This window comes from Lampetra fluviatilis, chromosome 9, assembly GCF_964198595.1.
Source record: "Lampetra fluviatilis chromosome 9, kcLamFluv1.1, whole genome shotgun sequence".
NCBI classification, from domain to species: domain Eukaryota; kingdom Metazoa; phylum Chordata; class Hyperoartia; order Petromyzontiformes; family Petromyzontidae; genus Lampetra; species Lampetra fluviatilis.
The window spans coordinates 5,685,556-5,710,852 of NC_136283.1; the positions used below are offsets into that span (position 1 = coordinate 5,685,556).

At 44.9% G+C, this 25,297-nt stretch overlaps 1 protein-coding gene across 1 annotated transcript in view; it reads right to left on the reverse strand.

Moving 5' to 3' along the window:
- Nucleotides 1-2,779: 2,779 nt before the first annotated feature.
- The window catches only part of VTI1A (vesicle transport through interaction with t-SNAREs 1A), a 43,257-nt gene continuing 20,739 nt past the window's right edge, over nucleotides 2,780-25,297 (reverse strand). The window contains exons 7-8 of the mRNA XM_078859425.1: nucleotides 19,241-19,302; nucleotides 2,780-2,969 (exon numbers count right to left, since the gene is read on the reverse strand). Of these exons, the coding sequence (XP_078715551.1) occupies nucleotides 2,780-2,969; nucleotides 19,241-19,302 (252 nt within the window). The remainder of the gene's footprint in view (nucleotides 2,970-19,240; nucleotides 19,303-25,297) is intronic.

Here is a 25,297-nt window from a genome sequence, read left to right on the forward strand (position 1 = left end):
CACCTTGCTCATATTACAATCATAATGTTTGTGTGCGGACACATTATATTTCTGTTCCTTGCTTCTTCCACTAAACTCATGTACATAGAAAGTGTGTGTAAGTCCATGATGTGTGTGTCTGTCTTTTTCGCCCGGGAAACGCCGGGTACTTACCACTAGTTCCATATAGAGGGTTAGGTCACACATGTTATTGAAGTGAACCAAAGACTGCCATTGGCCCATCGTGTCGCACGGGACCTCCATCATACATTTCTACGATTTCAACGTTTTCCATACGTGTATCAAAGCCAGTTTTCCGAATGTCAAATAGAATGTCGTTACTTTACGGGAAAGGACTAAAAAAACGAAGCTATTATCCTTGCACTGAAGCGACTCTGATGAGAATAGGGGTCAAGGCTACGGCGTGACTAATGAGTTGGAAGCCCTACGCTCGGCACTTCCGTTTTCACAAGGGTGCGAGAGCTATGTCAATCTGCAGGAAACCGTGTGTGGTGGTGGTGGTGGTGTAATGGTTAACATTTTGCTATAGTTAGGCTCGAGCCTCCACACTTGCACGCGCGGAAATTTCAGTTTATTTGGCGGTCACGGCTCGCGATTACAAAACCCTTACTGGAAGGATTATGAAAATTTACACTCACTTCCCAGCTGGCTTGCAGCAGCAGCAGCAGCGTTGTTGTTGTTGTTTCTGCTGCTCTTGCGCAGCCCGTCCCATGAAAAAAAGTAACGCGACACATGGAACGGCAATATTCTATTTTTAGGTTTTTTTGGTAAAGTCACGTAGGTAAAAAATTCAAATTAATAAAAGTAAAATAAAAAATAAAATAAAAATCACGACGTTTCGGAGGCAACACAACAGCTATCGTGCTGTGACGGTTCCACCTGAAGACGGAGGCTTGTGTTGCTTCCGAAACGTCGTGATTTTTATTTTATTTTAATTTTACTTTTATTAATTTTAATTTTTTACCTACGTGACTTTACCGAAAAAACCTAAGAATAAGAATCCTTGCAGTCACGAAAGCTTCAAATCTGGAATAGGCAATATTCTAATTCTACACCACGGTTGCGTCGAATGCGTTGCGCGGTGGCCCACTGGCTACGTTAGTCATTAGCCTCCATCGAGATCCACCGCTGGATGAAAGCCTCCCCCAAGACGTCGCCATGTCTCTCACGGTCCCGTGACGTCATAATGCGCCGACCACGTGCACAGGAGATGATTCGATGGCTCTACCTCCAAGATGGACATTCATCTTTGGTGCCTTTCCTTCCTTGGGCTGCCATGTGAAAAATGGGCATATCGAAAAACATTGATTGCTATGCACGTCAATCGTTGCACGCGGTATGAACTTAAGCATTCAACGCAACCATGGTGTAGAATCAGAATATTGCCGCTCCGTGTATCGTGTTACTTTTTTTCATGGAACGGGCTGCACAAGAGCGACTACGCTGCTACAAGCCAGCTGGGAAGTGAGTGTAAATTTTCATAATCCTTTTGATGAATCGATGCATCGTTACACCTCTGGTGGCCGCAGTTGAGGGGTGGTTCTCAGGGAGGGTTAAACTGAAGCTGGATATGTACATATACACGTACTTATACATGTATATGTACATATACATATCAGTTGTAACCCCAGAGAAGAGGTAAAACAATAGGATACAGACTCAAGACATTTCACCGACAGCACCTGGAGCGAACAATGGCGAAGATGTACATGACCTCATCATCAAACGTATCAACGTTGATTACGTGTATAAATTAAGAAAATCATCTACAAATTTAGATACATTTTTTTACCTCAAAACTACCACACTAATTTGCATGCACAAACACATGTGGAAAATTATTTGCATAAGTCAAACATGCACATCTGTTACACGCGGGGGAGTGATAACACAGCAGTCAGTACACTCGTGCTATGAATCTGGTGGCCTCGGTTCGATTCCCGTCGATGGCCGACAGTCGTGGCGAGCGACGTTTGGATCAGGTCCCCTGGGCTCCCCATCTCACCCACGGGCACTGACCGGCCCTGGTGAATATGGTCAAACAACCCCCATTTACCAACATGGCCTGGGAATAAGACCTTCTCATCCGCAGGCCACGTTGGGCTGGACGTTATTTATTTAGCGACTTTCTTTTTTTAAGCAACACTACTGCTTTCACCTGGGCAAAATCGGATACATTCATCAATGTGGTGTGCCCCCCCTCCCCCCCCACACGCCAAATTCAAACCCAATCAGTCATAAACATTTGGTGTGCACGACATTCTCATAGCACAAGGCTATCCATGAATGCACTATGGTTTGCAGATGAATATTATCTGCAGTACTTTTACATAAGGGATCGAAGCTGCTAGGTGGCTTTCACCCAATTAGGTAATTTATGAATCATTCGAAAACTAAGCAAAATTTGTTCGTCATCCCTGCACACATGGCCCATGTTTTCTTTACAATATAACCACATATAAAACACGACAGGATCGTCAACGGCCACTGTATGTTCGTGGTTTATGAACCCACAGTGTTAATTAGGGCGGCCGGTTGGCTCTGAACCATGAAACCTGTGTAACAAGTGGAACGTGTGCTACTGTTACGTCGCCACCGCAACGCTCGACTCGTGCCTCGCCGCGTCGCCGTTAAGAGACGGGACACATCCCCCCCCCCACCCCCCCACCCCCTGAGCGACGTGGCAAGCCCCACTATACCCAGGACAGGATAGCCACACACCTCTGAGGCGGGACAACGGTCTCTTCATGGTCGCTGCAGGTGCCGGGTGCGGTGTGGATCACATAGGCAGTTGAGAAGTCCCCGGTGGCAGTGTGGCGGGGGAGTACGTGGACGCGACGGGCGCGTTGGTGGGGGGCAGTAGGAGGGCGCCGTGGTTGCGTTTGTGCAGGGCGAGGTAGATGCACAGCGCGACGGCGCAGAGGGTGAACACTGCCAAGGCAACTGCCAGCGCACAGCTCTGCAAAGATCTGGGGGGAAAATACGGGAAATGGTGATCGGGGGCACAAGGGGTCGGACAGAGATGGGTTATGAAATCTCACCGTAATAATATTTGCAATGCACAACAATTCTGCAGCCTTTTATCAATGCATCGCTGGTGAAGGCCTCCCCGCACATGGTTAGTTGTGGGGGTTTTCTAACCATACTTCACCATGCTGATCAGTGCGGGTTGGTGAAGGGAGTGGATGGGTCCAGGACCGGTTCAGATATTACTCGCCACTAATGTTAGCTGTAGCTGGGAATTAATCTCAGGCGGCCGGGTTTACTTGTGCAGTCCGCCAATTACTACACCGCCGCTCCACCCCAGTCTCAACATACCCTGAATGAGAAGCAAATTAAAGTGTTAGCTTTCCTTCAAGGCATGAGCACACCTAAATCAGATCATTTTGTAGATAGTTGCCTAAACGGAGTGGCCCCTGCTTTCCAACACAAGTTTTAAGCATTAAAAAAAAAATCAAGTTTAGGAGCTCAGTCACCATGTTCTCACAACGTCACTGCATTTACAGTGTGTTAGAACGATAGTGCTAAATGATTGATTTGTTTAAATGATTATTTTAAATTATTATTGCAATGTTAGCCCAGAATGCTTGAGAATTGCCTCGACATTATTTGTCCGTCCAAGTCCTATCTTAAGTCATCATCATCATCATCATTAAAACACCCCCCCGCCGAAAGAAACTCCAACAAAAATTGTTTCTCTTTCCAATAAACGAAAGCACGTGAATTCTTGTAATTAACCAACGCGCGGCATTTGCCTTTGTTCGCAAAGCTTTACGCATCGCGATTGCGTTTTGACTTTGTTTTCAGCAGCTCTCGTTCACCGATGACATTTCGTGTCGGTTGGACTCTGGCGGAAGGAAAGTTTCTGTAAAGTAAATGGCACATTACGCCGGGTGCAGCACTTCACTGATCGAGTGGGGGTTAGATGGAAAAGCTAGCCGGAAGTTTGGTTTTGGGTTATGGGTGATTCACACTGCATTCTAACTCCCAGTTCATTTAGCGCGCACGTTATTTATAACAGCAAACGCATACCGAATGCACATTCCAATATAGCCGCACCGACTTAGTAATAGTTGAGTGTGCTAGGAACCATCTCTTTTTTTCATCGCGTTTCTGTGGTTTATTTACTATTTGGTATTTATTCGAAATTGCGAATTTTCTTTTGTTTAAAAACCAAAGGTGGAACGTTAAACTTTATTTTAACATAGTTGAGCCTTCTACGCACTCACCCATGCATGCGTGCCTGCTGCACTGGGGTTACAAACACAGCCCCACACTGGGGCTTTACAAAGGTCGCAGCCAATACATTTTAAATCCTTATAATTAAAAATAAACATTCTTGTAAGCCATATCCAAACGGCTACTTAGCGATAAGTTAAAAGAGGAAAACTTGAAACAGGTGCAGTCATTTCCTTATTTATAGAAAGAGGAAAACAGTATAAAAATGCTGAGTTTAAAAGGAAATGTATATTTATAAACCACAATGATCCTCCGTTTAGCCTCACACACTCTAAGAACAAGTTGCCGTAAAGCGAGCACCCAGTAGACCAGCGTGTCGCAACTGCAACGAGGGGTTTGCATGGCCAACTTGCGTTCCCACGTTTAATGTCGATGGAGCACACTCATTGTAGATTGTGTTTTTCCCTGGAAGGCTCCAGTGGCTTTTAAATAGCGATTATTATTGGTGTGCATCGCCAGGAAGTGAACCCTGGCTCAAACGCATTCTGGTGCGGGTGCAAACATCCACTTTTACACGGACATTTTTATACTATATAAAAGAACGCGGATTGACATTCAAGGCTACAGCTTTAATTTCATATATTGTCCATATGCTTCATATTAAAGAAGACATAATGACTGAAATTGAAATTTTGACCTCGTTATAGCTCTATTTACTAAGGCATGTGTGTATATGTTTACAAAATTGATAATGATTGGGCCCAGAGCTGATCCTGTAACCAAGACTGTCACAAAGAATGACAAAGAAGAATAAGGTAGGAAAGGAATGAGCAGGACCCCGCAAACTTGTGAAGAGCGGGAGGGTGCTCAACAAATACCACGCACAGCAGAGATATTCCCACTGACTCTCCCCCCCCCCACCTCCAAGCAGGACAAAAAATATATTGGTTTTACATTTTGCCAAATTGCAAATAGCATGGGCAGTCTATCACGGACTACCGCGCGGCGGCTGTTAATCTTGGTTAAATATAACCGCTGCGTTTCAGTTTCTCTTCTCCAGGGCAGATAAGCGCGCCTGATCGCTCGCGTTCGTTGTGCGAATGGCACGCATAGGACGGAGGCGTCGATCCGGAGATTAGATTGAAGCGTCTTTTAAACAGGCGGCTTCAATGGTCAACTGTGACTTGCGTTGCCATAAAATCACTATTTGAAACGTACACCTCCAGAATGTCATTTTTCTAGGCCATCACACCTCTCCCTTTGGTCAGAATTTGCGTTCCAATTCAATTCAAAACGCGCAAAATTACGTAAAAATCCCAATGCAATTTGCATTTACATTGCGTCTAAGTGTAACCGCATCTCAAGACGTTGACAGAAAAAAAGTACATTTCGCAGGAAATGTGCATCATGTGCTGAGAGGCACATGATGCCTAACCCTAGCCCAGCCTAACCCTAACCCAGCCTAACCCGAACCCAGCCTAACCCAGCCTAACCCTAACCTAGCCTAACCCTAACTCAGACTAACCCTAACCCAGCCTAACCCTAACCCAGCCTAACCCTAGCCCAGTCTAACCCTAACCCAGCCTAACCCTAACCCAGCGTAACCCAGCCTAACCCTAACCCAGCCTAACCCTAACTCAGACTAACCCTAACCCAGCCTAACCCTAACCAACCTAACCCTAGCCCAGCCTAACCCTAACCCAGCCTAACCCTAACCCAGCGTAACCCAGCCTAACCCTAACCCAGCCTAACCCTAACCCAGACTAACCCTAACCCAGCCTAACCCTAACCCAGCCTAACCCTAACCGAGCCTAACCCTAACCCAGCCTAACCCTAACCCAGCCTAACCCTAACCCAGCCTAACCCTAACCCAGCCTAACCCTAACCCAGCCTAACCCTAACCCAGCCTAACCCTAACCCAGACTAACCCTAACCCAGCCTAACCCTAACCCAGCCTAACCCTAACCCAGCCTAACCCTAACCTAGCCTATCCCTAACCCAGCCTAACCCGAACCCAGCCTAACCCTAACCCAGCCTAACCCTAACCCAGCCTAACCCTAACCCAGACTAACCCTAACCCAGCCTGACCCTAACCCAGACTAACCCAGCCTAACCCTAACCCAGCCTAACCCTAACCCAGCCTAACCCTAACCCAGCCTATCCCTAACCCAGCCTAACCCTAACCCAGCCTATCCCTAACCCAGCCTAACCCTAACCCAGCCTATCCCTAGCCCAGCCTAACCCTAACCCAGCCTATCCCTAACCCAGCCTAACCCTAACCCAGCCTATCCCTAACCCAGCCTAGCCCTAACCCAGCCTAACCCTAACCCAGCCTAACCCTAACCCAGACTAACCCTAACCCAGCCTAACCCTAACCCAGCCTAACCCTAACCCAGCCTATCCCTAACCCAGCCTAACCCTAACCCAGCCTAACCCTAACCCAGCCTAACCCTAACCCAGCCTATCCCTAACCCAGCCTAACCCTAACCCAGCCTAACCCTAACCCAGCCTATCCCTAACCCAGCCTAACCCTAACCCAGCCTATCCCTAACCCAGCCTAACCCTAACCCAGCCTAACCCTAACCCAGCCTATCCCTAACCCAGCCTAACCCTAACCCAGCCTAACCCTAACCCAGCCTAACCCTAACCCAGCCTAACCCTAACCCAGCCTATCCCTAACCCAGCCTAACCCTAACCCAGCCTAACCCTAACCCAGCCTATCCCTAACCCAGCCTAGCCCTAACCCAGCCTATCCCTAACCCAGCCTAACCCTAACCCAGCCTATCCCTAACCCAGCCTAACCCTAACCCAGACTAACCCTAACCCAGCCTAACCCTAACCCAGCCTAACCCTAACCCAGACTAACCCTAACCCAGCCTAACCCTAACCCAGCCTAACCCTAACCCAGACTAACCCTAACCCAGCCCGGACTTCGCCCACTTGGGATCATTACACAACGGTGGCACGGGACGTGGCGGAATCCGTGCATGTTGTCCGTGATCGACCGTACATGATTTGCATGACTCGGAACTTCTCCAATTTTATATTTTAAAAAAGCCGACGATCATTCTGCCAAAACCCAGCCTGGTGACTTGTTACTCTCCTCGAGCACGTGGTTTGCATGGCTTCTGGCTTGCTATCTGCCGATTTAACAATTTATTTTATATATGCAGCATATAATTTGATGTGCGTCTTTAGATGTTCTCTTATCATAATGACCTCGCTTAGTTGTTATCAAGAACATATAGAGTATGCTATCTGCAACCGCAGCATGACAATATCTCTATATAGCCACATTTATTTGCGTTCTTTGCATCTGGATCATTGATGTTGAAAACGCTACGATAGAGCACGGAACATTTGAAATGAATAATTGACATATGGCTACAAATTTTTGGTGTGTTTAATGAATAGCAATTATGAAACGTAAAAAAAAATGCTCGTAATGTTGTGAACACTGTGCACTGCAAATATGTAATAAATACAACAACACTTGTATCTGTTTGCATGACTGGACCTGAAGTGACAATGAGTCGCTGTTTATAACAGGTCAATGAGATATAGCTCCTAAGTCATTAATCCAAGTTTTATTATTTTAAGACTATTAAACAGACTTTAAAACTGCAAATTTTTGGCTTTCACAAATCACAAAATGGCTATGAATAAGAGTTGACACTCACTACGCCACGAAAGACTGTGGGTATTGCATTAACCTCCACGTCGTTTATCCACGTGTCATCGGGGACTCATCACATCGTGACGATGTGTGGCCAGGGCGTGAGGCTGCGCAACCGCCCGAGACCTGAACGTTGACATCCAAGGTGACAGCGTCTTGGCTCGTCCAGCACAATTTCCTGGGAAAGTCGGTGGCGCGGACTTGCAGCTTTCTCAAGACCACAGGTGCTGTCACGCGCCCACACGACAGTATCGCTGGTCCCCCCAAAGCCCCCCCCCCCCCCGCCATCAGATAGCGGCTATCCACGCTTGAATTCCAGAAAGCCACACCACAATCTGACCAAATATCAGCACGGCTTAAGAGTTTCTCAAGAGAACCCCATTCACTTCCTAAAAGCTCGGAATTTTGTTTTAAGACTAAAACAGGTGATACCGGGACCGTGGCGGTGCAGCTCGCGAGGTTTAAAGGGACCTGGGGCGAGGCGCGTCGCCGAATGCCCGATGCCCCATCACACGCACCTCTCGTGTCACCTTAACGCACATTTGTAAAAACAGAAATATCTAATTAGCAGTGGGTCGACGCCCGATTGCATCAGACCATAGCCGATTCGGGGAAGACTATGTTGTCTACATTTCCTGCTAAATGTATCCACTGCAAAGTTGACGATGACAGCGGAGACATGGAAGTTTCCCTTCCGGATGTAACACAAAAAAACTGACTCACCTTAAAATCGTTTACTGGCAACAAATGAGTCAACATGCATAGGCCAGTGGTGCAAACATTGACAGATGATGCATTTTTTGAAGAACATCCGTTCTGTGAGTGTACAACCACAATGAATTCCTTAAAATAAAATTCCCAATTTAAATACATGTACCTTAGCTGTGTGTCCTGAACTATACCACATAAATGCGAAGCTTTGAATCTGCATAAATCGGAAACGTTTATTTCAAATCACATTCGGGTCTACTTCAGTCACGGTCACTAAAGTGACCCAGAATTTTCAACAAAGGCGGTAAATGCAGTGATGTTAGTTTAGTGCTCCTGACTGGTTTTAAGAAAAGAAAAAAATTCACAAGAACAAAGCTTCAAATTTGTGTCAGACAGCAGCCTGCGACACACATCTCATGCATGCTGCTGGAGGAAAAGGGACCGTTGACTTCTTGGGTTATTCAGTGGCGGATCTCGTCAATTCCACAGCACACGCCACGAAGAAGGCCCGTCGGCCCAAACTATGCGACAATAAATCTGGAGACTCCTGTGCTCATGAGCAGCGATTAAAGCGAGCGGGAGGGGGGGACACAGGGAAACTAGGTAACACGTTTCAAATTTACAGATCCCCCCAACAACCCCTTGATGGTGCACAGTCGGAGAACGCAGGGGAAGTGTCTACGCATGATCTAACCTTGTAGAGGTCCAGTCTCAAGCCACGTGCAGCCTCACGCTCTGCTAACACATTACAATCGTTGAAATCTCTGCTTCACTGACCCACACTGAAAGCATGACGGAGGTTGCCAACATGGCTCATATTGTGTTCACCTCTAAAGACAAAAATCCCCCGTATAGCCTAAACAGACTGTTGAGACAAGTGCTGTTAGCAAGCACCCATGAAGGCCGGCACGGCACACGAGAGGGTGGGTGACCAGCGCCACACCCGACCGCCTTTGTCTCTCAAAAGGTGATATTTACACACCGCACCAGGTACTCTATTGAGGCTGAATTGACCTAGGGGAGGTCCACTACTGGGTTCAGATAATCGTCACTGGTGTTGGTCGTGAGTGGGAATCGAACTCGGGTCGCCGGGTTCGTAGCGAGCATGCTAACCGCAGCACTGTCACTCCCTCCCGTACCCTTGATCCCATTCGTTTTTTTTTCTCAGCGGTATGTCTCGTACCATGTTGACGTTCACGTGGCTTTCGATGTTCAGCGTTTCGAGATCCAATTTAATAAAATTATAATTTGTTAAAATAATTATTATAAGCAAGGCCAAACATCCCCCACGACCAATATAGCATGGGGGAGGGAGGCCTTCGTCTAGAAGTGGACTGAAAAAGGCGCTGTAGCGTTGTTGGTTGTATCAGAATTAAACCGGTTATGCGCTGACACTCACAGCCGACTCGGAACTCCGGAAAGCCCCAACATAACTTTAGACAACTCATCACCGATAAAGAACATACCTACAGTTTGCAAAAAAAACACTGCCCCCCCCCCCGATCATTTTGGAAAACATGACAGATAAGAAACTCCCACCGTGTTGTTTGAATGCTTTTGCTCAAGATTCTGCACGCAACTCGTAGAGAAGGGACAAGCGGGCCCCATCGGTGAGCGACAACGCGTACACAGCGGGCTCGCAGCGGCGGCGGCAGCTTCTGGAGCGTCGTGCAGCCAGCTATGGCTGCAGAGTTTGGTAGTACATGTTGTTTACGTCGTTTATTGTGAAAATTCGGTCACAGTTCCTATGATCATTGCTTTTATGGCTTTATTTTGGTGATTTTCGAAAAGTTTTTTGGTTTGGCCATGTTTGTTTGTTGTAATACAGAGTTAGACTGATGGCCTTAATCTAAGTTGTCTTGTGGTTGTTGTTGTTTGACTTGCATCCCACTGGGATGTTTGCACACAGTGTTGGTGTACGGTGCTTTTTCTGCAATATTTTGCTGTCTTTTCTTGGATTTTCTGTTTGCACATAGTCACTTTAAGATGTTTTCTTGTTCATGTTTTTGTTTTCTGTTTGTTGCGGTTGCACCCGATTCAAGAGCCGAATGGCTCACAGGGCTATACCTAATAAATGAACTTGAACTTGACTGCCATTGTCAACTTCGGGGAGCCAAACACCACAGCAATGTGAAACTGCCCCGAGGGATTCACTGAATTACGTTTCGAGTTTCTCCTCGGAAAAGCTAACAAACTCTCGATGGCACTGAGCAATCACTGGGATGGCGCGTATAGATTCACCCCATAAATTGGGGCTGTTCTATGGAATCATCAATCCTCAAAGGGGTACGGCACTTAATCAAATGTTTCCAAGATTGTATGCTTATAAACGTGCGATAGCTTCATTAAACAATGCACGATCTTAAACATGATAAATGCATTACAATGTATTGCATTTTAGATATGCATGCTTAGGTTTGCTAGCAACATGTAAATGTTTATCATGAATATTTGATGCAGTTTTCAAATTAAAGTTTCATTTGGTATTTTAATTGAAGCATTTTCGGGTGTATTTAATTTTGCTCCCAATTTACTATCTCAAAGATCAAAGGGACATGTCACAAAAAATTATACATCTTTGGAGCGTCTTGCAAATCCAGGGTTGGCAGATCAAAAATGAATAATTTCCCAGGAAGTCAGTATAATTTTCAGTGAATTTTGTTTCGATAATATACATAATATTTACAAGAAAACGCCTTAAATGTTTTATGTCGACGAAATCATCTTGGGCCTCTCCCGTTGAACCGCTTCGCATTTCCAATTCAGCAACACGACAGTTGACAGCCAACGCTGCTGCCAGCCAACAGCACGTGGTACCCGCTATCCTGTCGCCGTAAGCCAAAGGTCACGGCGTGTAGAGTCCTATAGCTGTCAAACCACTTCAGAATGCACTCGGCAAATACCAGCTCTAACAAACTAATGTGCAACGGTGCTGCTTAGATTTCAAGTCGATAAAGAAGCACCACAGTCAATTACATTCAATGTACCCAGAGTGCTGTTTTGCTTACAGTGGATTAGCAGCGGAGACGGTTATTGACTGGATTATTCCGTTCTCTTTTAGTTTTTCCTTGAAAAGCTGAGATCAATCAGCGAGCGTGAGTGAGCGATTCCCACGAGGCTGCTGCATGGTTGGCGCGGGGGAGCATCTGACCTCTCCAATGGTTTATCGCAAACGCCGTCGCTCACATCGCAATATTCAACGCCGTTTCTAAGCGCCGTCCACTCAGTCTTCTGGGTTGTCCCACGGCACCTTAACATGTACACCTCGAGAGGCAAATTGTACAAGGGATAACCCGGGGAGCACGCGGACGATGATATGAGTGTACAGCACGTTTAGGCCCAGCATCAGATGTCCGTGGCCTTTGAAGTTGAGTTGAAGCAGATCGCTCTACGGGGTTAATGAGCACATGCACACTTGCGGGATGTTTTTTGTGGAAGTTCTCTTTTGCTTTTACCAAATTACAACTTTACTGTTAATATATGGTGTGAATATGAATGTTACACCGAGCCCCGACTAATAATACAAGATCAAAAGTTACTTGAATATTTAAATATCGTGAGGAGCAGCTAGTGTGCAGAATACACAGACCAACAGATTGCAAATAGCCATCAACACAACTTCCCTGTTGCCACAATCATCCAGCCCCAAACCCACTTCCAAACAGAAAAAAACTACCCAAGGAGCACACACATGGTTCAACTTATTGTGTGTAATCAGCGGAGCGTAATTGTGCTTTTTTTAACCCAATAAAGTACACAGCCACACATGTAGACACACAGACACACACACGGGGAGAAAACATTCAATCCGTGCGTCCGATGACTCATGCAGCCGGAAAACAAACAAATAAACAAAAGAGATTTGCGATGTTAAAAAGGCAAAAAAAACATTCATGTGTCGTGATTGTAGAGTACTGCACCCTGAAACTCGGCGACCTAAGTTTTAATTCCCGTCCACTGCCAGCATCGGGCGTGGAGTGACATCTGAACCATTTCTGCCTGCCCCCCACCACAGACAAAGAGCCCCCGTGTAGCCTGTAACAGATTGTTGGGACAAGTGCTGTTAGCGAGCATCTACGAAGGCCGGTACGGCACACGAGGGGGTGGGTGGCCAGCACCACGCCCGACCGCCTTTGTCTCCCCAGTGGCGATGTTCACACATCGCACCAGGTACTCATTTGAGGCCGAGTCGACCTAGGGGAGGCCCAGGACCGGTTCAGATAATTGTAACTGGTGATGATGGCCGTGAGCAGGAATCGAACTCGGTTCGCCGGGTTCGTAGAGCAGCGTAGCGCGAACCACTACGCTACCACTCCCCACCATCAGCACGATGACAAACACCCACAACCCACGTGGGGGGGGGGGAGGTCTTCACCCAGCAGCACTGTATTGACAAAGGGGGCTGTGAATTATCTTCATTACAATTATCCCACCGATGGAATGGCGACGTACGGCATGCGAGAGAATACCCGTGGCCAGATGCGATGGCGTCGTTGCCTCGGTAAAGAGGTCTCACGTTCGACAGTTTCGTTGGGAAAGGGCACCCAGATTTTCGGTTCGCTGCCATCATTCGAGCATCACTTGTGGACGTCCTGAGGGGTGCCATGGTGGTGAGATGTTAACTGCCTCGCCGAGTATAAAGGAGGTCGTGGGGTCAACCCGACCCTCGCGCCTGCTGTACATTTGGAGTTCGCATGTTCTCTCCGTGATCGCGTGGATATTTCCCCTGGTCCTCCGGTGATTCCTTCCACATTTCGAATCGACGTTTGCTTTAGAGGATTTGGCTGCTATAAATTTCCACAAGATGAGGCACTTCGTCGATCCATCATTTGTGCCCAGATCGCTTCTGAAAAATAAATATACAGCTCAGTGGGCCTTACCCTGATAAAATAAAAAAAATAGTTGATCGTTTTTATAGTTTATAGGTTCTCAGGGGGCTGTGCCGTGAATTGTCGCTCTTCATTGTCCAACTAATCCACAAATGAGCAAACTTCCACGAATCTAACGTGCATATTTAACAACGGCGCTATGGCAGTGTCCCCTTGTTTGGCTGGGAAAAAGAGCCAAGGACACAACTTCAATGCGGAAAATCCCCGTCCGCCTGGACAACACCGCGGTCGTGCTTTTATTTATTGCAAGACAACAGACCGGCAATGGTACGAGCCGTGCACCAATATGCAAATTGCAGCTTTGGAAAAGTGGTTTGTCAGTTCAAGCATATGTTCCCATCGTTTGAGTGATTTGTCAACAATTCCCTGATGGGGGGAAATAGCCATGACAATCAAGTGGCTTTGAATTACGATAGGCAAAGGTACACAGTGACCCCTTGTCAATGGAGATGAACCTACACGGAGGGCTTGTAGCTACTTGTGAGTCGACACGGTGGCAGTTCCGAGATTTTTTTTTTTACAATCTCTGAAATATATTCCAGCGAAAAATAAAACAACAATGTACAGCCCTTTGTCAATCGACTGCCGCATGAATGCCTCCTCCACGTCGTGCTGGTCACGGGAGCTGCTTGATCGTACTTCACCACGCTGGTCAGTGTGGCTGGGTGAAGGGGGCGCGTGTCGAAGACTGTTTCAGATATAATTTGCCACTGATGTTAACCATCTCCAGGAATTGAACTCAGATCACAGGGGTTAATGGCACGGTGAGCAAAACGATGTTCCACTACTTAACCTTTTCGATTCTCCACCATATAAATGGATAATTTTGCTAATATGTTGACAAAATTACGTATCGGAAAACACGCTGACGTTAAGTTATAAAAAATATATTTAGCCTGAAATGTATATAAGGCTTCTGGAAAATTAAGTGGATCCGTGAACACAATGTGTGTGTACGGTGTAGAATGATTGCTTTACAGAATCATATTGTAAAAAAAACAACAGCCTATAAAACTCAATAATGAAACAGCCGCTCAATCCCAGCTCTTAACTCTGGAAAGAACTCTTCTTTGAATGCAAGTGATGTAATTTAAACAGACCGCTGAAACTTTGTTTCAACAGGCATATCCCCAGAATCTATAATAGCCAAAAAAAAACACAGAACGTAAATTAGCATGTTACTTATTAAAGTTTCAGCATAAAGAAATTTCATAATTCAACAGATTCCCCACTCTAACCGCATGCAAAACTGTCACACTATGAGCCCAATGAATAATTTGTGCGACGCCATGCATTAGCGGGCACGCGATGCTCGCGGATCTGCCACACCGCCGAGCCGTGACACGTAATTATTTCTCGGCCCTCCGTCTGTCCTCCACCTGCGATTGGGAGGGGGTGGGGGTGAGATGGGGCTGCACGACCATCCCAGCAAACAGCTGTCCGGAATCTCTCTCTGGCGCTGTGCGAATTGGAACTATCCGCGGTGTCCCCAGCCGGCGGCCCCACGACTCGCCGCTACAACAAGCGAGTTATAACCACCGTCCTAATGCGTCCGTCCTGGGGGAGCGGGGGAGGGAGGGTGGCGGCGGCGGCTGGGAGGTGGGGTGCCCGCGCCAAGGCGGTGAAACGCGCACCGTGAATTATTAATGGTAGGCAGGTCAGAGATGCACACAGGGCTCCCCCGTCAGCCTCCGCCACCGAGTTTGTTTTGACAGTGCGCGGTAATTACCCAGCTCAAGTCGTCCGACACCTCCCAGTTAAGCGTGCATATATGAGCGACTCAACCTGGATTTTTTTTCTGTCTCCTTCCCTTCCTTTCTTTCTCTTTACGCTTTGTGCAAAGTTCGAACGCCGCACTTGAAAACTTTTTGAGGAATGCTGCGCTGGAATAAGCACGGTGCCCAGCTATCAAAACTATTTGGACAGCGGGTACTTGTTATGTCTGTGTGGACACAAAAAAAACGGCTCAAACTAAAACCCCTGCCACTATCACAGACTCACGTGTTCAACACAATGTGTCCTCTATAAATAATAATAATAATGTGTGGCGAGCAACTTCATCTCAACCTAATACACCATCGCCTTCCCGAGCACGCAATAGTCATAAGTGCATCACTGTCGTCATCGTGATCATCATCATCACCATCACAATCACAAAGAGACCTCCCCTCATCAGCTTTGCCTCACAACATAATCAGTCACACCTGTGAACGTCATCATCATTCCTACTCTCATCACATGTTTGCTACCATCTTTAGTCTGAGAGTGATCTTCATTAAGAATTGTGTTCAATGCCTTACGGTATTCATAAGGTGGTCCCAGTTTCCGCCCACATGTAAAAACACGAATTAATTTGCCGATTACACCTTAATATGTAAAGGACCGAAAAGCTGGTTCACTATGGTTCCTCCTCGCCTCTGAGCATGTTACAATTTTAAATTATTATTATTATGAAATGCTACATCCTGCATTTTCATTTTAATCAAAGTCCACCTCTAATAACTATGCTAAGTATATGTGCGCGGATGTATTTTCCAGATGTGTCCATTGATTGTATAAATTTACAGTTTAATTGTTTAGCAAACATGTTGTACATTATTTTTGCCACAATTATGTTAAGCCCAACCTCGCAGAATAATTGTATTTGTATTCTTCTTCTATCGATTCGGGCCAGTTCGTTTAAATTGGTTACGTTGACTATGTCTTCAAAAAATGTGCCACGGTTAATATTTTATCAATTTATATTCATGCCATTGTTCTCCGATCCAATTTTCAGAAAACACATTTTAATTCCTAAAATATATATGAAATAAAGAGGTGGACCAGAGCACCTTGAAGCGCTTAAAAATTAAAAGCAACATATCAAAGGGTCTACAGAATAAAGGTTTTAATCAGTGCGTATTATTACGCAGCGCTGTAAGAGATTTCATATCCCATTACATTACTTCACCAAGTCATTGCTTTGAAAGTGGAAAAAACGTTCTAAATATATTTACTTACAGTCACCATTTAATTTGCTAATTTCTCAGGGTGTACACAATTCCACATCTATGTTGCCAGACTTCACCAATCTACACTGAACCTGTATGGTGAAGTATGATAAGTAATCCCCACAACCCCCACAAAGTGGGGAGGCTCCCATCCAGCAGTAGATTGAAAAAGGGCAAACACATGCACCATACACTGCACTCAATCTCTCTGCCCTTGCTTTTTTGTCTGAAGAAGGACCATTACCTGAAACGTCAATCTGTTTTATACTTCTCCAGCAATGCCCATGACATTTGTGCTGCTGCACCACTGTCAACGCAGCAAAGCAAACACATGTTTAGTTGAATCTTGTATCATGCGCATCCATAATTAACAATTTGCATTTGCATACGCAAACCATTATCGGGTACTATGAACCTGGGAATGACATATTATCCTTTCGCAAAGGGTACACGCTACATTTTAATGAAGCTGGGTACCACTTCATAAGTAATTGTCTGGGAGAAAATAAATCTAAGCGTATGAAAAACACTGGCAGAAACTTTCACTGCTTTCAAAAAGCAGCCTGTGCTTAAAAACAAAAAACAAAACTATTAGGATGCATTTAGAGGTTCCCGGCCATATGCTGTTCCGTATGGCACAACAAATGTTTAGGGTCATGTGCTGAGGTCCACTGTGGCTGATGGTACAAGGCCTGTTTGTGCATTGGCCACAACATTTGCATATCAAAAAATGTCAAGATAATAAGTAAACACTGTAAATAAATAACGGCCATACTGATAAATACTGCAAATCATCATGGGGTAATTTTAAAATCCTGAAGATTGATTTAGATTTTTAATGCGTGAAAACAAAAGAGCGTACTTTTGTTTTTAGTTAGATACTGCTATAATATCAACGGTGTACTGGATTAATATTCTCATGTTTGACCAAAAGTTAATTGTGAAATCATATTAATACATACAGTAAAAGGTTTCCTTTCAAATTATACTTATGTTTGTATCATACACATTTGCTGAAGGTAAAAGACAATGAATTGTACATAAATGTAAATAAATAAAATGTGCGCTACCTCATTAAATCACAACTGTAATAAGCAATTGTAGTTGAGGTGGAACGGTGGCGCAGTTGTTAGCGCACTTGAGTTCAATTCCCAGCCGCTGCTAAACATCAGCAGCAGCGAGTGATATCCGAGCAGACCCTGGCCACCTCTTACACTGACCAACATCGTATGGTCAAGAAAACCAAGCCAAGAGTGTCATAGCATGGGGGAGTCATCCTTCATTCAGTGGGGGACTGACAAATGATGACTTAGCTATCGTTCGTTAAAACACCGACAGCAAAGACAGGGAATTGAACTGAGAGCGGTGGCGTGCCCTCGCTCACATCCGTGTCAACTCCCCCCCACCCCCCTCCATTGCAAATATTCTCCTGACAAATGAAGGTGAAGTACGGCAGCCTCACGGTGGCCCCCTGAAAAGCACGGCTGAAGGCTGACGGCTGCTGCTGCCGCTCGTTCGCAAGCGGGGGGAGTAAACTTATCGTGGCTTCAGAGTGAATGTATGATCAGGCGGTGGTCATCAAGGTGACAAGGGCACATGGGACCTCGCTGTAACCTGAGCTAGGGCAGCGGGCAATTTGCCCTCCGCTCCCACCATGCCCAGGGCCCCAAGGACGGAGAGAGGGCTTTCTTCACAGATAAGCTCTGTGTTCCGTGGTTTAAAAACAAATTTGGGCTCCCCACAATGAAATGGTAAAAGTGCGGCCCGAAAATGGCTTGCTCACTACCACTGCTGGTGGAAGGGGGGGAGGGGGGCTCCACGAGAGGGAAGCTCGAGAAAGCTCCCGGGAGAGGTGGGGGTACCCACGCTTTACCCCACCACACACGACCTGCCGATCAACTATGAGTGGTGTACTCATTTATAGTGCGCTTGCTGCATGGACAGAGGCAGGGGAATTTAGGAAACTTGCTCAATTTCTATATCATGTCATCATTATACGTCGTGATTTAATTTATTTTATTTTATACCCACGTGACTTTACCCAAAGAATCAAAGAGGATGGATCCCTGCAATCACGAAAACTTCAAATCTAGATTGAATTATTATACAGCTGCATAATCCGTGCAGAATCTAAATAAAAGTATTTTTTTTATTACGTAGCTTTCTTTTTTTAGCCTTACATTTTACAAATTCGCTATTTGAATTTCTTTAAAAATGCACATGTCAAAAGAAGATTGTTTATTCTGACCATGCACACTTTTACGCACGTATCACGCGAGTGAGAATCAAGTGAACATGTGTCGCTTGTTTTTATCTGGTCCTCTGTTCCGTGGGTACAAATCTTAACGGTGGAAGTACCCACCAGCACAAACAGATTTTAAAAAACACACAATTCACGTCGCACCCATTATAAACCGGGTTTTACTGACGTGTGAGCCACACTGATATCCACATGATCTGCTCTCCCACATTCATGGTTTATAAGTGAGTGTTGTGTGGAAGATAATTAAAGACTTACTTACATACTCCCACCAAACGTTGGATTACTGTGCGAGAGTAGGTTAATGCAAGGTCAGCTGTTCCCTTAATTTCACGATTGCTAAATTAATGTGTTTTTGGGTGTGGAAAGCACCCTAATTAGCACGGCTGGCTACGTACGGTGCAAATGAAGTTCCACATATGTACAAAAATAGAAAAGCAATGCGTGCCCAAATGGCCGAGTTCATTAAATATGTGACATGGAGATTTTACAGCCTAATCAGCAGACCTTGCATATGGGCCCACGATAAACTCACCTGTTTACAATCCTGTTTTGGACGTACTTGCTGCATTTCAAGTGCCGCTGTGTGTCCTGTAACTGTGTAGGAAAACGTTGAACTGTTAGTCATGTGCACTCTATTCTCGGTACAATACAACACGCACTTTATTGCTCGAGAGAAAACATTTTAAATCAGTGCATATTGCTTGGCCGGTAACAAGGACGACAACAATGGTCAAATAAAATGGTAAATAAACCCTGAAAAATCACGTGGATGGAGCATGAAATGATCAAGTAACAGAATTCTGGTGCAGTGGTTAGCGCGTGGGGCTTTTGAACCCGGCGACCTGAGTTCCATCCCCGGCCACGGCTAAGTCTGTAGGCGAGTAGTCCCTTCTTCTTGAGAGCTCGCACCTTCACTAACGCACACTGACCAGCTTGGTGAAGTATGGTCAAAAAATCCCCCATGACTAACACAGTGTGTGGGAGGGGGGGGGGGCTGTGGATTGAAGAAGTGTCAATTAGTATCAAATACACCGAGTTACAAATAAAAAGAATAAGCAAATGGCATTGGCAGTATATGCCACTAGAAGGAATGATAATGAGCAGAACTGTTGGTAAATTTATGACAAAGAGAGAAACATATAAGGGAAGGGGAGGGTGACCAAGTGACGTGATAGAGCAATAAAATGAAGACGTGTGAGGATAGACTACACAGTGTTGGTTATTCCACACACCGGTAACCCACTGATTTGGCTACGGGGTTTGTGAATCACTTTGGGACTGCATGCCGTAAGAAACGAGACGGAGCGATTCATTCCCCATCCCAGACGATTAATTGAATTGTCACAATTCACAGCTACGATTCTATTAAATTGTTTGTTATTTTTTTAATTATCTCGTTTTGACATTTCATTTGCATTCCAACCCTTCTCCGTTTCAATAATACCGCTTTGTTCACTCAACTAGCCTAAACGTAACGTCATTTTAAAAGAGTCGGCCATCGTCTCCTGGGGTTATTGTCCAAAATTTTCCGAGTTTGAAAAATTACTCACAAATTAACTCAATTGAGATGACACACAGCAACAAGCATTTCCCCCTACTGCCAGACCAATGCCCACTTGCAGGCCGGTCCTGAGCCACTTTGTGCTGCACAGGGACAAGCTGCCATTAGGGAGTCCCCGAGGCTAAAAATCTATACTTACAAATGTATTTTAAAAAATATAATCTCATATAATTTGAACAAATTTTAAATAAAATATTGTCACATGCAGGATTTTCCTCACAGTGATCATGCTAAGAGGGTGGCGGGGGGGACATTGAAAAGTGGGAGGGTCACCATTTAATTATCTGAGCTAGGCCCATGCCGACTACGCAACACCACCGACACTTTAACGAAAAAGCGTCTTCATCCACCGCGACACAATTAACAACAAAAGCTCAACACATTCGTCAGTAACACCGAGGCTCTGAACAATGAACAACATACAATCGTAAAGGTTTTGGGCAATTACTCTTCTTCAGAGCACATAAATAAGAGGTCAGAGACATAGAAAATCAATTATACGAGTTGGAGACTGCACCTTACACCCTGGGGCCTGATTAGAATTCAATTTGACAAATCTTCCCTCCTGTATTACTAAAGTGTAATTCTTATCATGTATGGATTAGTATTATTATTATACATAGAAGTCTTTGTTCTTTGTTTTTAATTACACAAAAGTATTTTTTCTTTGACTGGGGCGACATGATAAAAAAATGCATATTTTGTATTTCCCCAAATGCAAAGTTCTTAAAGTTCAGCAGTTAAAAGACACTACAGTGGACCCATCGTTTCGCAATTCAGTCAAACGCTGGAATTTTGTGTTTTAAGTTCTTCTATAATTTGCATTCAAAGATGCTTGGTTTTCAATTCATCTTTCTGTCACTTGGATGAGTTTTAACTTCTAGAAAAAGATAGTTTGCATGTGGGTCTCCTCACACACACAACTTCCCCTCTAAAAAACACAATTGCAGAAACATGAATCTATAATTATGTAAAAAAAAATCCGATTCTACTCGTGTGTGACATGATTGTACATGTGACAATGACTGTGGTCACAATGCTCTTACAATCCTTCACTGTGCCCTTGTGGCAATGCCCTGCAACACCATTACCCACATCATTATCACTTTTTGCCCACTGCTGTACAAAGGCCTCCTCATATTAAACTAAACCGTACTATCATAACAGAGGGCTTTGGGTTAGATTGCGTCAATATAAATGTGTCGTTAAAACCCGCCATTGCCCGACATTGCCAATTAGTAAGATTTGTCACGTGAACAAAATATGCCAATTCATTACTAGTACAGCACACCGGTGTGTTAAAGAGTAAACCCACAACATTAACAATTAGAGGACGACATTTCACCAGTAATTACAACCAGCATCGTCAGGCGACAGCCAACTCTGGGTGGTGTGTTGGGTGGTGGAGGAATTTAACGACACATATTTACGCTATCTAACCCAAAAACCTCTATTATGGATAATATTGGTCGCGAAAGCGTAAGTGTTAAAATAAACGTTTTATTTTACCAGGAAAGGCTCACTGAGCTCTTTTTCAGAAGCGACCTGGCCACAAATGATAGCTCAACGTGGAAATGTAGAGCAGCCAAACGCTCTGAACGCACGTTTCTAAATGTGGAGGGAAAAATCGGAGGAGCCGGAGAACAATCCATGCGACCACGAGGATAACACGCAAACTCCAAAATATACAGCAGGCGTTGGGTCGGGATGGAACTCACGACCTCCTGTATACCAGGCGAGCTAGTTAACATCTTGCCACTGTGGCTTCAAATACATCAGTTACTGTGCATTGGCAGAAAAACTAAAAAGAAAATTTGGTTTAATAGAAAATCTGTAGTTCTACAGTCTTGTGTGGTTATGTAGGAAGCTGTGTTCTTGTTAAACAACATACAGCATGCATATTCCTGCATACCATATACAGCATGCACGTTCCTGTAATTTTCAGGTATACTTTCCTTATATTCCATCCATATGTTTTCCCAATTCTAGATCGATTGTGGTATTGGCATCATGTAATGAGATAAAGATTTGTACCTCTACCAGAGCAGTGCAACCCTTTGTGTTGGAAAGCAGCCCATGGAAGTGGATATCAAAGAACTACCTCTGATAATCTATTCAGTTAACCTCTGGTCAACAGAATATAGGGCAGCATTTCACATGTTCTCTGCCATCAAGAGTAATGTTTGATGGTCAAACCAATATTTTTACTTCTAATATATGGAATTTAACCAAGCTAAGTGTAGAACCGAATTCAAAGTTAAATAGATATTTTGTGCAGTTAATTGTGACTGGGCTTAGACCAACTCGCTACACTTGATAACCTAGTTTAATCGTAGGCATTAACTGCCTGGATTCAAACCCAGGATCTCTACGGTGGATGCTCAGCACTATGACCTTTGAGCCACTCTGCCACCCCCATGTCACGTGATGTCCTGAACAAAACCTGCTCAATATACGGTGCCTAAAAACTAAAAAAGAAATAACAAAAAAACATTTTACCCGAGTTACAAAGCTAAATAAAAAATAAATTACGGGGCAAATAAAAGTAAATGATGCGAAAAAGAATGATAAACTTGCAATTGAGTGGATAAAAAACGGATCAATATTAGTGATAAATAATGAGATTCATGTTGACCACATTAATGAGCCATAAACTCTTTTATAAAATGAGTGAGCCAGAAGACCTAAAAGCGAATGAATAATCACCCATGGTCTATTATAAAGTGCGTTTTTCAGCGGAATGTGGCACACACAAAATAGCGTTTGTGGTGAAATGCTTTCACATCTCGTTGCATTGATGCCGATTATATTCTCCGCCGCATAATTTTAACAGCCGAAGGCACCGGTACACGCTGTACACACACACACAGGCGGCAATTTAAATTAATTAGGCCTCTCGGGAGAAACATCCAACCAATGACGCGGCGGACAGGATACATCTTTATTGTGTACAAAATGCCGAGCCGCCTATCGGCCGCGTTTTGGCGAGCGGGACTTTAATAAACTACCGAGCAGATCAGAGTGCGGTGCGTTTCCCGTTTTAGCATCATACGGCTGACCTTTGCCACTGTCGGTAAATAAACCAAACGAGAGTTCACCGCGAGGTGCAGCCGCTGGCTTTTAACCTTCAATAAAGCGCAACTCTGTGAGGCCGTGTGTTTTTTTTTGTTCGTTAAAAACTGTTCACGATTTCAAGGCGCGGTCCTGTAACCGCTAGCTGAGCCGGTTTGCTTCACGGCAGCCCCGTTGGGGAGGGCTTTTCGTATGTTTTTTTAGATAATTCGTGACAAGCGAGCCTATCTATGACCCAGTCATCATCTTGTGAGACCTCGGAGGCTAAGCAGGGGTTGGGCCTGGATTAGTACTTGGATGAGGGGCCAATCACGGACAAACAGGTTGTTGTTGTTGTTAAGGGGATTGCAAGGTTACTCTGGCAGGCAACAGAGGGCATTGCAGCAAAACCAGATGTACGGGCAGTCATCGACTTACGAACACATAAGTTGGAACACAATAATCGAATGTATTTAAATGCCCAAACACACAAGCACTCACTTCCAGCACGAGGCTGACTCATTACGCGGAGGATCGCTCAGCTGAACAAAAATCGTGCCGTGGTTCAATTTGCAAGTGAGAGTTCACGTTTTAAGTCGATGTAAAAAAAACTAATATTTCATCGAAATTGGTTCGTAAGTAAGGGTGTTCGTAAGTTGGGTGTCCGTAAGTCGAATGTTCGTAAGTCGATGACTGCTTGTAGATTATTCTACCCTTCCCACTTCTACGCTTCCTGCTTTCGCAAACCCGCTTTGACCAGCGTGTAGAAGTATAGTCAAATAACTCTCAAGACTCACCCAAGCGTGGGGGGACGGAGGGGAGGGGCTCACACAGCAATGGATTGATAAAAGGGTTGCGCATGCGCAGTTTTATAAATATATATGTAATCGCTCAAAGCAACTGACACAACCCCAAAGGTGTGACAACTTACATGCAAGAAGATGATAACATTGCAATACCTCTTCTTGGTTCTTTCGGTAAAGTCACGTAGAAGGGAAATAATAAAACAATAAAATTATTCTCACGACGTTTCGGCCACAACGCAAGCCGGAAAGACAGCGTCTGAATGTCTTTCCGACAGACCTGTTCTTCACCTGAGGACGGCTGCTTGCGTTGTGGCCGAAACGTCGTGAGAATTATTTTATTGTGTTTTATTTTTATTATTTTATTATTTCCCTTCTACGTGACTTTACCGAAAGAACCAAGAAGATGAATCCCTGCAGTCACGAAAGCTTTAAATCTAAATCACAATACCTGTTTTAACATCCGAGTCATGCCAATTGACATCCGTGCTTCCCTTGAGCCCTCGTCTATGTATAGTTTGTTATTTAAAAAGGTGGCTGGATAAGAACAAGTTATGCTGCTACAGTTAGTCCAATGATTGCTTTTCTGAAAATATTCATATTTATTTCGGATTCAGTACTCGTGACTGCCTTTCTATATGCGGCCAGGACAGACACACAGAAGTACTGTACATGTATGTATATAGCAAACAATGTTAGGTCTTCAACATCCAATTTACGAAAGACAGCAAGCTTTGTTGGGGTGAGAGGTACATACAGAGTTGGATCCAAACAGCTAAAGCCTCGTAATTTGATGTCCCAGGAGAAAATGCGCAAACCGACAAGGCACCCAGTTGCTGTGTTAATATCCAATACACGTACAGCCTTCTTGTCTGCTGTCAGATAAGGGCTTCCTTATACCAGTTGTGGATGTTGTTTGGCAATACTTTATCACGCGTGTTGGTGCGGGTTGGTGAACGGTGTGACGCATAGGCACGGGAGCATAGAAGCACGGTACAACAATGGATGCTGCTGCACCGCCCTCTGCTGCCCGTCATGTAGCATCGCAGCCGCTTGCACAACAACGTGACAAGTCGCGCGGTGGCCCATCCAGGCGCCATCCAGGCCCAACGTGGCTTAGCTTCCAAGCTCTGATGAGATCAGGTGCATTCTGGGTGCTCATATAAAAGGTAGA